We start from the raw sequence: 14,744 nt of genomic DNA on the forward strand, positions 1-14,744 counted from the left end.
TCTGGGTACCCTGTGACCCAGTCAAGTTGACATACAAAATTAAGCATCGCAAATAGTGTATGCCAGGAAGTTTATTATTTCTAATCCTCATAATGACAAGTACTCCTACTATATCTGCTTACCTGAAGAAGAGATAGAGGCTTAGAGAGGTTGAATAACATGCTTAAAACCTCACAGTTGCTAAGCAGCAGAGCTGTAATTTCGACACTGGTCTGCATAAGTGCTGTCCACTGCCGTATACCCTCACCTAGGAGATGGAGGAGAGGCCCCCCGGGGCAGAAGAGAGCTGCGGAGGCAGAGAGGGCACAGATGCAAAAACAAGATAAGTTTTTCTGACGTTTTGTGGAAAGAAATCAGGCACATATACATTAATTTTCATTAGAATTTGACCACTTACTGGATATGGAAATTAGGAAGAGAATGAATAGCCAAATGCCATGTTTTTGATCCTGACTTAATGTGAAATTAGATAACATAGGACAAAGAGCAAATCTGGGGTGAGAAATGACGACTTCTGTTTAGATGTACTTGAGCTAGCATGTCCTTTCTGGGTCTTTCTTAATCCTCAGTCTCATTTTATTTTACGTGTCCCACTGTCAGAGCCCTTAAGCTATTGTGGTGCAGCTTGTTTTGTTTCTGTGCGTGAATTCCTTCCTTACTGGCTATTATGAGCTCCTCCAGGCGGGGCCTCGTCCTCTTTCTGTACCTCGCACTTGGTAGGCTCACGGTAGCTGCTTCAGGTATGATACTTGGTCAGAGAGGCTAGAGAGAACAATGGAAGTCCAAGGTAGAGGAATGTTTGAAATGGATGTTGTGAGAATACAATTGGGAGGCAACTGAATGAATGAATGAATGAATGGCTCCTTCAGCGGCAGGAGGGCCTGACTCATAGACACACTGAATTTGTCGTGAAACCAGGGTGGCTGCTCTTCCTATTATTTGCACACAATGCTCAACTCCCTGGATGTAAGAATGGAGAAAGGAGTAGAGTGAAATGAGTGTTTTACAATAGATAACTCTGGGATTAAGGCTGAGGATAGTGGCAAGTGAGGCCATAAAAATGGTAGAGAAAAAGAAGAGGTTGAGGGATTGAAGTCATGATGAGCACAGAGTACCTTTATTCCTATAGCTTCAAAGTGCTTCAGTTTTGTGTTTTATTAGTCATACTGTTCATAACTTGATTTTTTTGTGCTAAGAAAAATAAGCTTATTTAAGCTGATTTACATATAAAATTTCTTGACATTTATGGCATGAACAAGAAGTTAACTCAAGTCCTAGCACTACATGTTGGTTAGTTTATGACCTTGGGAAAGTTGTCTAATCCCTCTGTGCTTGCTTTCCTCAAAAATGCCACCTACTCTTTCTTCATAGGACTCTGATGATGATGAAAAATGATTCATAAGGCATGAAGAACTAATGAAATATTAGAAAATCCATTGAGATTTTGAACAGATGCCTAATACTCTTGGTGTTATGGACTGAATGTATCTCCCCAAAATTCGTGTATTGAAGCCCTAACCACCAATGTGATGGTATGTGGAGGTGGGAACTTTGGGAGGTAATTAGGTTAGATGAAGTCGTGAGAGTAGAACCCTCATGGTGGGATTAGTGCACTTATAAGAAGCAGTCAGAGAGATCTCTCTCTCTTCACACACACGTGCACCAAGGAAAGGCCATGTGAGCACACAGTGAGAAGGTGGTCGTCTACAAGCCAGGAGGAGAGCCCCACTGGGAACCAAATCTGCTAACACATTGATCTTGGACTTCCACCCTCCAGAACTGTGAGAAACAAACATCTGTGGTTTAAGTCACCCAGTCCATGGTATTTTGTTATAGCAGCCCAAGCTGACTGCGATACTTGGTAATTGATGAAATAATTAAAATTAAACTATGACTGCCCAGAACATGTGCTGGTTAGTACTTAGATAACAGGATGTCAAGTTTTCTTGGCAAAGGGGATAGAAAAGAAAACCTTGAAATGTTCATTGTTCTTTTAGTGTCACTGTGGCCGGCTCGCCTCCTCTCTTCCTGAAGGCCTGTAGGGTGTAAGAATGGCCTCCTCAGGCTGCCTTCAGGAAAGGAGCGTGGTGTTGGGCTCTTTCTGTGCTTGGTGATAGTCCAGTCATAGGGCCTCAAATTGGGGAGCAGACAGTAATATTTGAAGCTGAGCAGTGATTATCTTTCTCCCAACGAGGGCCCTGCTTTCTCCACAGAGGCATCTTTCCTTATAACAGAGAATTTAGTCTGTGAAGACGGTCAGCAGTGGGGAAGCCTCCTACAGTTGGCATCTTGTAATTCATTAGTCATAATGTGTTCTACTTTTTCTCCCTTAAGTTTTCTTTAGTACATGGTAAAATCCATAAATAAAACAGAAAGAAAAGAAAGAACAAGAGCAAGGGAAACCTTGAGGAAATTCTAAGGGTCCTGCATCCCTGTCGGTTCTCTCTTGGTGATCTCCATCTCATGTCATCGGCCCAGTTTAAGCAAATGTTATTGTTGCTTCTAATTAGTAATCCCTCTGTGCCCATATCTAAGTGGAGGTCATGGTCTTTGAATATCTGAATTTTCTCCTGTCCATTTCACCTTGCCAGATCTTGACATCTAGAGTCTCTTTATTTGTGAATTTTTTTTAGCAGTTCTATTGAAATATAATTTGCATACAGTAAATGGCACATATTTAAAGTTTCTAATTTGATAAGTTTTGACATATGTATATACTGTGAACCCCTAACCATAATCAAATGGTGAACACATCTATGCCCCTCAAAAACTGTCCTTTGTGCCCTTTGTATCTCTTCTTTCCACAGGCAGCCACTGATCTGCTTTCTGTCAAACCATTTAGACTTGGGAGAAAGATTTTAGCTACAAATTCAGTATTTTTAAAAGCACACAGGCTGTTTCTTGAGTTAGCTTTGATTTTATCTTTTAGGAAATTTGCCTCTTACATCTAAGATGTTGAATTTAATGCCATAAAGTTGTTCATAATACTCCTTTATTCTTTTTTTAAATATTGGTAGACTCTGTTTTGATTTCATGTCTCTTATTCATGGTGTTGATAATTTGTGTCTTCTCTCTTTTTTTCTGATCAATCTGTGTATTAGTTTTCTATGGCTGCTCTAGGCGACAGTGTGTTCCTTGCTTTTTCCAGCTTCTAGTGGCAGACAGCATTCCTTGGTTTCTGGCTGCATCATTTCCGTCCCTGCATTTATGGCCTCATTGCCTCTCCCATTCTGTCCTGAATCTCCCTTTGCCTCCCTATTATAAGGATACATGTGATTGCATTTAAGGCCACCCGGAATAATCCAGGATAGTCTTTCCATCTCAAAATCTATAACTTAATCACATCTGCAAAGTCCTTTTATGATATCTAAGGTAATATTAACAAATGCCGGACATTAGGACGTGCATATCTTTTGAGGGGCCATTATTCAGCCTACCCCAGTCTGGCTTTCAGTTTATCAGTTTTTTTTATGTTTTCAAAGAACCAGGTTTTGGTTTCATTGATTTTTTTCCCTTCAGCTGTCTCCTTATCTATTTCATGGATTTCCATTCTGATCTTTATTATTCTTTTTATCTTGTGCTTATTTTGGGTTTCATTTGTCCCTCTTTTCTAGGGACAAATGAAAGGGTGGAAGCCAAGGTCATTGCTATAAATTTTCCTCTGTTCTACTTTAGCTCCATTCCATAAATTTTCATACGCAGCATTTTCATTTTCTTTCAGTTCAAAATACTTTCTAATTTCCCATTGTTTCTTTGATCCATGGAAATGTGTTATTTAGTTTCCAATTTTGGGGGGAATTTTGCAGTTATCTTTCAGTTACTGATTTCTATATTAATTTCATTATGGTCAGAGAACATTCTTTGTATGACACAACTCCTTTTAAATTAATTGAGACTGATTTTAGAGCTCAGAATATAATCTATCTTGGTAAATGTTCCAAGACATTTATCAGGCATTTACTCTTGGAAAGAATGTTTATTCTGCTCTTGGTCAGTGGAGTGTTGTTTAAATGTCAGGTCAAGTTTGTTGATAGTGCTGTTGAGGTCTTCTATATCTTTGCTGATTTTCAGCCTACTTATCCTATCAGTTATTGAGAAAGGAGTGATGAAATATCTGAATATAATTGTGGGTTTTTCTGTTTCCCCTTGCAGTTGTATTGGATTTTGTTTCATATATTTTGAAGTTCTTATTAGATGCATAGACATTTAGGATTGTTATGTCCTCTTGAAGAATTATTCTTTTTGTTGTTACAGTTTGTGTTTTCCTGCTTTTTTGCATGTCCGTTAATTTTTTATTGTATGCCAGACATTATAAATTTTATCTTACTATTGAACTTTGTTCTGGGGTGCTATTCATTTGGATTCAGTTCATTGGATGAATTCATTCATTGGATGAATATTCATTGGATGCAGTTGGGTCTTGTTTTTAAGCCATTTTAGATGGTACCCAAGCTGTTTTAATCTAAACTAATTTATAGCATTACTTAGGTAAAACTCTTCTGAATGCTCTTGCTTATGCTCTATGTTTGGTAGGTTGGTAGGAACAGGTCCTGTTCCCAGACCTATGTAAGTTCCTGGGATTGATTTCTTTAATCCTGTCCTGGACACTTTCCCCTGCCTCACATGTATCCACTCAACTGAATACTCAAGGGGGAATGCAGATCTCCAGTGTCCTCCCTCTCTGACTCTCTCTCCTCTCTACCACTCTGCCCTGTGACTCTAGCCACTTTGGCATCCCTGGATTCTGAGCTGCATCCTTTTGATTCAAGAAGACCACCTGGATCTGCCTGGTTTCCCTTCCCTGTGCTCCAACTTGGAAACTTCTTCAAGATGTTAAGCTGGGACAGTTGTAGAGTTCACCTCATTTGTATACTGAATCTCAGGGGTCACTATCCTTCACTGCATGTTATCCGTTATCATGAGAACTATTGCTTTACACATCTTTGCGTGGCTTTTTAGTTATTTCATGTTGGAGGTAAATTTGATAACTATTACTCCATTTTTGCTGGAAGTAGAAATCAAGAGCTGGGATTTTATACAAAGTGCATTCTAGTGCATTTTTAATCATACCTGGAGAAACTTCTATAGGCTCGACATACAGACAGCCTGTTCTCAGCAATGGCTGCGCTTGTGGGACTGCCCTTTTCCTCTCTGCCACCAGAGTCCCTGCCACACCTGGACAACCATTGTAAAAGTTACAGAGTATGAAGTGTTTGAATGAAGGAAAACATGAACCCGTTTGGGCTTCCTGCATCTATTGTTTTATTTATTATGTGTTACATTTTAAATCCTGTATTTCCAGTCTACCCTTGTTGTTTAGAGGTTTTACTTTTTCTTGTGTGGGAATTTCAACGACACACGTGTTCTTTTGAAAGTTGTATGAAATATTTATGTACACAAAATGTTTTTAATTACAGAAATCAAAAGAAATGTAATAAGTAGAGCGTGACATTTTAAATTTTCACTTACGAACATTCAACCAATTAATGTGTTTGATTCTTATCTTCTGCCTCATGGCTTCTGTGGTATAAAGATTAATGATGGTTTGCATTTGTTAAGTCAGTTTTACTCCTAATAAAGCTAGGTTTATGATTTTAATGAAAGGAAATTCTTTAATTTTGTTTAGGCATAATCAGACGTGCAACTGCTGTGACTGTAATTTATCTGTAAAAAAAAAAAAATCCAGTCTCATAAAGGAACTATCATTGTTTATTTTTGACAGGAAATCCGAACCAAGAGAAAGTCCAAAACCCAAATTTTTAAGAACTAGGGAATAAATATATGGTATTTATGTAATAGTTTATCTCTTGATAGTTTGGCAGGTCAAACTTTGACCTTGATTTGTCATAATTTTCTCTTTGTTTTCCTGCCCTCCAAAATCAGTATCACCTAGTCTGTCCATCAAATCATGGTGCAGTTTAATAGTGAAAGTAGATGCAGCTGTTCAAAGGTTAAAATAGATTTCTTGCAGAAGGCCAATTTCTCATCTGTGGTGGTTACTACAAGCTGAAAGAGCGGTTTTATTTGCTTTGTTGTCATTATTTTTTAAAGTTTCCGTGGTACACAAGGTAAATGATAATCTTTTCTTTCTTTTTTTTAAAGATTGGCACCTGAGCTAACAACTGTTGCCAATCTTTTTTTTTTTCCTGCTTTTTCTTCCCAAATCTCCCCAGTACACAGGTGTATATTTCAGTTGTAGGTCCTTCTAGTTGTGTCATGTGGGATGCTGCCTCAACGTGGCCTGATGAGCGGTACCATGTCCGCACCCAGGATCCGAACTAGCAAAACCCTGGGCCACCGAAGCGGAGTGCATGAACTTAACCACTTGGCCACAGGGCTGGCCTCCTGATAATCTTTTTTATTTGAATTTTTTGATTTATGGAAGTAGTAGATGTTTATATGATGCTGTGTATGTTCCTTATTTTGTGGTTCATTTGTAGATATCTAAATTTGTACGTGAGCCTGGCATATTCAGACAGTTGATCCAGATATATTTCAAAATTGTCACAGTAAAGTTCTCAAAATCTACCTATTTCACACATCCTTTCTGATACACTAGGTTTTAATACTGCTTTACTTGAATCTAAAGCAATTTGACATTTATAATACTCTCAGCCTGCTTTCTAAGTGGGTTGTCACTGCAGTGAGCTCTGAATGGCCATCAATGCTTCTCTATCTCTTCCTGTCTTCCTGTCTTACTATTTAGGTACAAAACCATTTGCAGTAAATCATGTCTTTGTGCAATTATAATCACCCATGTAGAAATGAATATTTTCACCCCTATAATGTTCGGTTCTAATTAATGTCCTGGCTTGAAATCCCATATTAACTTTAATTGCTGAGACAACAGCATATTCTATTCCACTTCTGTGAACTGGAATATTAAATTTCCAAAAGATTTCTGAAATGGAACTTCCCTGGATTTTACTTTACTTGACTTGGCTTAGGGCTCATTAATGAAACTTGGCCTCCAGGAAAAATGCCTCTTCTTAAGCAATTAATATTCCAGTGATCCCAAGTTATCTCTTCTGACAGCAGGAATACGATAGGTCCTAGGAGTCAACTCTGGCCCCATAAGGACACTCTGTAGAATGCCTCCTAAGGCTAAGGTGAAGGTGTCATTGAAGTACTTCTGAGGACAGAAGGGGCGCTTTCAGTAATTATGCCCAGACAACAGCCGTTAGTAAAGTTAGTCATCTTACTTAAGGCCTCAGAAGTTCAAATCTATAGCTGTCCAGAATTGATCTAGAGTTCTGATATAGAAACGAACGCATCTGCACCATTTTGAAAGCCCATTTATGTTTTGAAATGACCATTGAATACTACTTAGGAAACTTTTCAAAATCCAGAAATACTAGAAATAGTACTCGATATATATGTATATATACACACACACGTATATATATACCTATATAAAAAGACATTAAGTTTTTTTTCTTTTAGTAACTGTTTGGTAACTTTTATTAATAATATCCATTGTAGCCATAGCCAAGTCTGGTGTAATGCCCAAATCCTTAACTTTAGTTGAATACATTGGGATGAATTTTGTTACTTTATTCAGATAAACTGGAATGAATTCTGTTCCTTCTTTGTTTTTTAATGAATACCATTCTTTTCGTTGATTAAAGCAATTTTGCCAGTGACTTTGTAAGTTGTCCCACACTGAGTGGATTTTAAATAATAATTAATTGCCAAGGAAGTGGAAGAACAAAGAGTGGTTCGTACAGCTTGTAGGGAGTTAAGGAAGAAAAGTTTCTGACAGTTACTCTTATATTGGACTTCCTAGTATCCATAAATTGCTTTACCTTGAATTCTCTTGTTGCTTTTACAGTTTAAACTCAAATATGTACTATCTGTTTTAAAAAATATAGTGTGCCCAGATTTCTGTAAAAGTAATATGTTCTATTTTAAAATGCCCAGTCATGTTGATTTCACGGAGATTTGGGGAAATTTATCCTTATGGGAATAATTACTATGGGAGCTAAAAATAATAGATGTGTCCTTCTTTTTCTTTCTTTTTTAAAAAAGCTGGACCTGTGATCTGCAGAATGCTGAGTTACCCCCCAACTCGCCGAGCTTTAATTGTGGGTTGTGGCCTACAAATGTTCCAACAGCTCTCAGGCATTAACACCATCATGTATGTATTTCTTTCTGGCTTTTTACTGAAAAGATTGTGAAGGAATTATTTTACATGGGAAAAAGAATAGGACTCTTGGTGCTTTGTTATTAAATGTGTAGGATTCTCCTTTTGGAAGTTACTTGACTTTACAATTTTTTTTAATCCTATCAGTTCGTAACAAGGAAGTGATTTATTTTGTTTGTTGTAATTGTTGGCTTTATTTGATTTCATACAATTTCTTTTTTAAGCCATCCATTACTTCCTTATATTTTGAGCTAATGAATGTTATCATTTTCATAAGTCATTTCTTGATGCTGGTTAGAAAGTAAACCAAAAGGAAGTCACCTGGCAGCCAGCCTGGTGGCACAATGGTTAAGTTTGCACACTCCACTTTGGCGGCCCAGGGTTCACCAGTTCAGATCCTGGTTGCAGACCTGCACACCACTCATCAAGCCATGCTGTGGTGGCGTCCCATGTAACAAAATAGAGGGAGATTGCCACAGATGTTAGTTCAGCAACAATCTTCCTCACCAGAAAAAAAGAGAATCACCTGGCATTGTCAGAGATAAATGGGCACACAGATAACTAGTTCATTTCCTTGTGGGTCGGTCAGTTATGATGTAGTGTGATAACATTAATAGAAGTATGTTTATACAACCAGAGTACAGTGGACTAGAGATGTAGTGTGAGCAGAGAAGGGGGGAAGACACGAAAGTTCCCTGTTTTTTAGTTTGCAGAGTAATCCCCAAAGTTGTATGTGTGTTGGGAGTGGAGCAGGGTGAACAGTAGGGTTCCACTGTGTTTCGTTCATTCAATATTAAATGCATTTTTCGTGGGCTATTTTGTACTAGATACACAGCAATGAATAAGGTAGACATGATCCTTGGCCTCACAGAGTATACAGGCTGGAGGAGGAAACACACGTTGAATAAACTCACAGTTTAATATAGAATTTCAATTGTGATAGGGCTGTACAGGACTGTTCCAATCCTCCACAGAGTAGACTGTTACAATCCTAGGTAAAAGAATGTGAGTTAGAGAAAAGTTTTGAGTTTCTCTGAGAAACTGGTTGTTGGGTGAAAAGCTATTAAGTCTTAGAAGCATTTTCCTCTACCTGTGGTTATAATTATTGTTTAGAAAAATACAAACTGTGTAAAATTAAATTTTACCTGGTAGACCATTTTTTGGGACTCTTGATATGTTCCTTTAAAATTACTTGGGATACAATGAATTATCTAGTGATAATTTGAGAAGAGTGAATTGGTTAAAATAGTGATTAAAAATAATGATGAGGGCCCAATGACCCATTAGATTAAATCAAGATTTGTTTTTTTTTTTTCTTCTCCCCAAAGCCCACCCAGTATATAGTTGTATATTCTAGTTGTGAGTGCCTCTGGTTGTGCTATGTGGGACGCCACCTCAGCATGGCCTGATGAGCGGTGTGCTATGTCCGCGCCCAGGATCTGAACTGGCGAAACCCTGGGCCTCCGAAGTAGAGCGTGCGAACTTAGCCACTCGGCCACGGGGCTGGCCCTTAAATCAAGATTTGTTAAGAATCTCTACTTTAAATCCATCCACACCCTTTATGAAGTTGACTTTAGTCATAATCCTTGTTAGATTACAACTTCCTGGAGTACATTTTTAATGTTTGGTTCTCTCCTCCTTCCCTCTAACATTTACGTTCATTTGTCCTCACCTTTATCACGTCTCTTAGGGCCATCTGTTGGCATAGTGCCCAGCATGTTTGTTTGTTCGTTTTCTGGATGTGGCACATCATGACTGTTCTGAGATGCGTCCACTGTCCTCAGTGTGGTGATGGTATGGAAATGTAACCAGGCTAGTACCAAGCTTTCAAATAATGCAGTGCAGGAATAGCCTTATGTGAATATCTAGTTTATCAACCTAATTTAAAATGTGTTGTGTTTCTGAAAATCTTTTTTGGTGGTTCTCACCTTTTCTAGGCATTTAAATTTGACAAGTTTAAAAACATAGAAAATGAATTTTTGTTGTACTTTTTTGTGTCCCTATAAAACAGGGATCACGGACAGAGCGAACACTAATTGATGGATAGTGGTTGAGGCCAGTGTGTTCCTAGTTGAAAGGATTATCATAGTCCATTTGTGATATCTAGTGTAAAATGTGCTGATTAAGGTTTTCAAATTTTAAAAAAGCGTTCATCTCTTCAAATCCTGTCTTTCCACAGTGAGATCAGGTGATGTGAGTATAAAGAGCCTGAGATTCCTTAAGCTTTATGAGTAGTCATTAATGTGCTTTGCCTGTCACAGACTGTACATGATATAGGTAATGTCATACAGCTTTTGTGTGCAGTTGAGTATTAATCCTAGAAAGCAGTAAGAATAAGGTAAATGATGGTTAAATTTAGGTTGTGTCTACATGATGCAAAACAGCTAGTCAATTCCCTGAAGAAATTAATATGACATTAATGTCTGGAGGTTAGAGGTTTAGGTGTTTAAATGATATGATACCTATGCTAAGTAGCTGTTGATTATTCATAGTTCGCAATTTCAGACATTCATAATTTAAGCCCATAAAACTTAGTGTAAATCAATTTCATTGTAATAGATTGCACTACTGTCATTATCTGGGTGGAAAATGGCTAATCTGGGGTTCTCATATAATGTGTTTTCTTCTACTCCCTCTAGTCTGTATTTGTGTGTGTGTGCATGTGTATGTATCTTTTTCCATTATTCTTAAGATTCACTAAATACTATCATAAATTTTGTTTCTTCTAGTTTAAAGTAATCTCTTAATTGGTGCCTAGTAGTTTATTTTCTGTTGTTTTTAGTAGAAAATATTGATTCTATATTTTTTATTTTAAAACATGTTATTTTGTTAATTTAGAGTTCTGTTTTTGTGGCTATTTCATGATGTATATTTCATTACTCTTCCTCTTTGTTTCCAGCTTCTTCCCTTTGAAATGGGAAATAAAATAGGTAGTGCTCTGCTATATCCACAACCCAAACCTAATATCTGTAGAAGTTGAAATGTTTTTATAAAATCCATCTTTCACCCCAAAGTGTGTGTGAACCTGAAATATGAGGTATTTTGAATTCTATTTCTTACTAAGAAAAGTTCATAGAAAGGTCATATGGAAAAATATTGAAAGATAAATTGTCCTTAAAATCGTGTTACATAATCTTACCATGTTTAGTTTTCTCTCTTCTTCCTCATAGCATCTTTATTTCTATCTCCTTGACCTATTTAATATCCCATCTCAGTCAAGGAAATAGATTTTCTTCTTGGAATATTTGATTTTCTCATCCTCTACCATCAAAAAAAAAAAATATATATATAGTGTATGTATATATCTAAGTATCTTTCAGTGTATGATAACTCATGTTTATATCCTAACTCATACCTTATCATCCTCTATCCTATCGAACAGAGGACTTCTAACTTCTTAAAACCATTACGTACTTCAAACATGACATTTAACTTTTAGAAGAGATGATTTTCTAATATAGTTCTAATCACTGAATAATTTTAAACACACAGCTGAATAGATTATTCTCTATTCACAAGAGAGAAAGAACAGACCAAATGGAGTACTAGCTTTCCTGATAGAAAAGTGTTGATATTATTGTACTGTATCTCAGAGACCAATAAAACATTTCCACATGTGTCAAAATAAAGGGGAGAGGAGTGATAGATGAAGATAATGATAAGTAACATGAAGAAAACTCTCTTGAATTCCCATGGTGATCTATTCTAAACCTAGTTATAATGTCAATAATTTTCTATTTTCTATCTAAGGAATTTTATCTGATAGATATTAACAAATGGACCCTTCCCACATTATTATTATTACAACCAAAATGTGTGTGTGAATAATTAGGTAGGTAGATAGGGAGAAAGAGAAAGAGAAAGAAAATACCAGGGTTTGATAAACTATATTGTGATATATTCTGATAAACATATAATCAATCCACTTTGGACAGGTGGACGGTATCAGATTTTTATCTGGGAGGACCAGGTGGTTACGTGGCTCATTTTAAGGTTACACAGAAAATCAATAGTAAAGAGAAGAAGGAAATCCAGAATTTTAAGCTTTTGAGTCGGCTTCAGGTAGAAAGGATTGTAGGGGAATAAACTTCTTTTGGACACTCTGTTCTAGTCCTATGCTTTGAAGCTACTCTTCTTTTAGATTAATACTCCCAGATTCATCTCTTATTACTCTTCCCTTTTCTATTAAAAGCATGGGTGGGAAATGGGCAATTAAATTGGATAGGCAGATTATTCTTACTTCTGTAACTGCTTTACTCATATCCCCAGGAGATTACTTCTTCCATTGTATTTACATAATAAAGACCTTTGAAAAACGTGCCCGGGTAATAATAATGTTAATAGCTATCATTTGTTGAGCATTAAATACCAGGTGCTACTCTACCATGTATTAAGTCAATACATATTAACGGAAAATAAAAAAATAGGATAAAACTGTTAGCCCCTCTAATGGTGTAATTATTTGTTGTTGCCATGATAATAACAGAGATTTTTACTGTTTTACATATATAACACTATAAAATATTTTAACACACATGATCTCTCCTGATCGTCATAAAAATCCTGTCAAGTAGGCAGGGCAGTCCTTCTTTTAATTCTCCAGCTAGGCAATCTCGTGCTTAATGAGTTATGTGACTTGTCACTGTCACACACAGAACTAATCAGTTTTAGAGCTGAGGGTGGAACCCTGATTTTCTGACTCCAGATCACCTGGGCTACCCTCTAGTTGCAGATCGCCCAAAATGCCCAGAGCTGACTGTTTAAAGCTTGTTTGGGAGTAATGTAAGGTAAAAAGTCAAAGTTAGTGGAATACAGTACCATCCAAGGATAAAAATCTAAAGTGACTGTATGCTCATGAAATTGCATCCATCTCAAGAATCATAAAACTCATCAAATTCTTTAATCTGCTGGTACCCAGTTAAGTCCTGATCTAGAGCTCCTGGCAAGCCAGTTTGATGGTTGGATGAGTCATTTATATTTGTTAATCATATTTAATTAATTTAATTTCCTAAGTGCGATATGTCTGAATCTGTTCCATTCTCATATTTTATCCTCAACAAGCTCTCCTAGTATAAAAAATTACCATGCAATCAGGAAACATGGCACAACAAGCAGGCATGGCCAGATGGTGCTAAATGTAGAGAAAAATAAATGTGACAGAAAATAAGAAGAAAAGAATAAGGATTCATGTGCTCTCATGTTGTAAATCTGAACCAGAGGGGAGGTTTTGCTGTCTGAAATCTTCAGCAGGCAGGGTGAATGGACCAAAGCACCAGCTCAGTAATGTGAGTCTTTCTCCTCTCTCTGCCTCCTCAGTAAGGCTCTGAACATAATCCAAAAAGCTATTGAAAGATAATATGTTTATCTCATTGGAGTGTTTCAAGATGAGTGTATTTTAGTCATTTGTGTTCATTGGATGAAAGTCACTGAATTGATGAGAAAATGTTTAGGTCCATGGTTCACTCTTTTAAAGAGGAGTTTAATGTTCTTGGAAGAATATTGACCCAGGAATCAGGAGAATTAGTTTCAAGGTCTGTCTCCACCGTGGGACTTTGAGCATGCCAGTTAATTGCCTTCATTCTAATTACCTGTAAAGTGAAGTAGATGGACTTTAATGTTCATTTGCATGAGGAAAAATGGAGTTTCAAATAGATGTGGAAGCTAAAACATTGTGTTTGAAATACTTTAAACCTTTCTTGGACAAAAAGCTATCAGACTCTAGGAGATCATTCTAGTCTAAAAAGAAAAATCTATTTTGTTCACATAAATTTTGAAAGATTTATTAAATGCTTACCACATGCTAAGCATTATCCTAAATGCCGATCATTATCCTAGATGCTTAGCTTCTTATATGTTAAGACTACGTATTTATTTACCAACAGTATCTTTGAAGAAGGATGATCTTGGTTAAGGTTCTTTGTGCCTCTCTATCCCAAGATTGTGTAGCAGACCTATAATCTGACATGAAAGAACTTTCCTTGGCTTCCGTAATGTTGTAAGGGTACACTCAAGCCTAGTGAACTTCACTGGCCTCTCAAATCCTGTAGATATAGAATACAAGGGAAAGGATGCATCTTCTACCTCTGGAGTCTAAAGCCATTTTTGGTGCAGAGAGATCACTATCCTAACATACAAAACACAGCATCATTCTCACCAGGTGAGGCTCTGAACAGAATGACTTCGAAGTGGAACCGTCAGGGTGCTCCTCATTACTTTCCATTTCCCTGTGTATATTTTGGACACCTGTCTTTGTTTGGGTTCCCCAGAACAGATCCTAAGACAAAGACTTGGATGCAGATGATTTTGGGGGATGATACCAAGAAGCATGAGTAAGAAAATGGGGAAGTGTGGTAGGCGGGGAATGCAGTAAAGGTGGCACTGGTAAGCAGGTTATCTGAGTAAGCAATTAGCTCAATCCTGCTGAGGAATAGTGTAGAATGTGCTTCAGAACTGTTCCAGGGGTATTTATTCATGATCCCTAGTCCCTCAACATGAGGGTTGCCCCTGCAGGTGGTCAGCACAGTCCTTCTGGGCTTCCCTCGACAATCTTCTATGGAGCCAGAACTCTAAGGCAGGAAGTTTAACTAGAAAGTGTCAGATT

At 37.2% G+C, this 14,744-nt stretch overlaps 1 protein-coding gene across 2 annotated transcripts in view; it reads left to right on the top strand.

The window, feature by feature from the left end:
• The window catches only part of SLC2A13 (solute carrier family 2 member 13), a 273,017-nt gene that overhangs the window by 136,021 nt on the left and 122,252 nt on the right, over nucleotides 1-14,744 (top strand). For both annotated transcript variants that reach the window (XM_046681222.1, XM_046681213.1), the window contains exon 4: nucleotides 8,029-8,137. In XM_046681222.1, coding sequence (XP_046537178.1) covers nucleotides 8,029-8,137 — 109 coding nt within the window. The remainder of the gene's footprint in view (nucleotides 1-8,028; nucleotides 8,138-14,744) is intronic.

The sequence above is a fragment of the Equus quagga genome, chromosome 1, assembly GCF_021613505.1.
Source record: "Equus quagga isolate Etosha38 chromosome 1, UCLA_HA_Equagga_1.0, whole genome shotgun sequence".
Taxonomy (NCBI): Eukaryota; Metazoa; Chordata; class Mammalia; order Perissodactyla; family Equidae; genus Equus; species Equus quagga.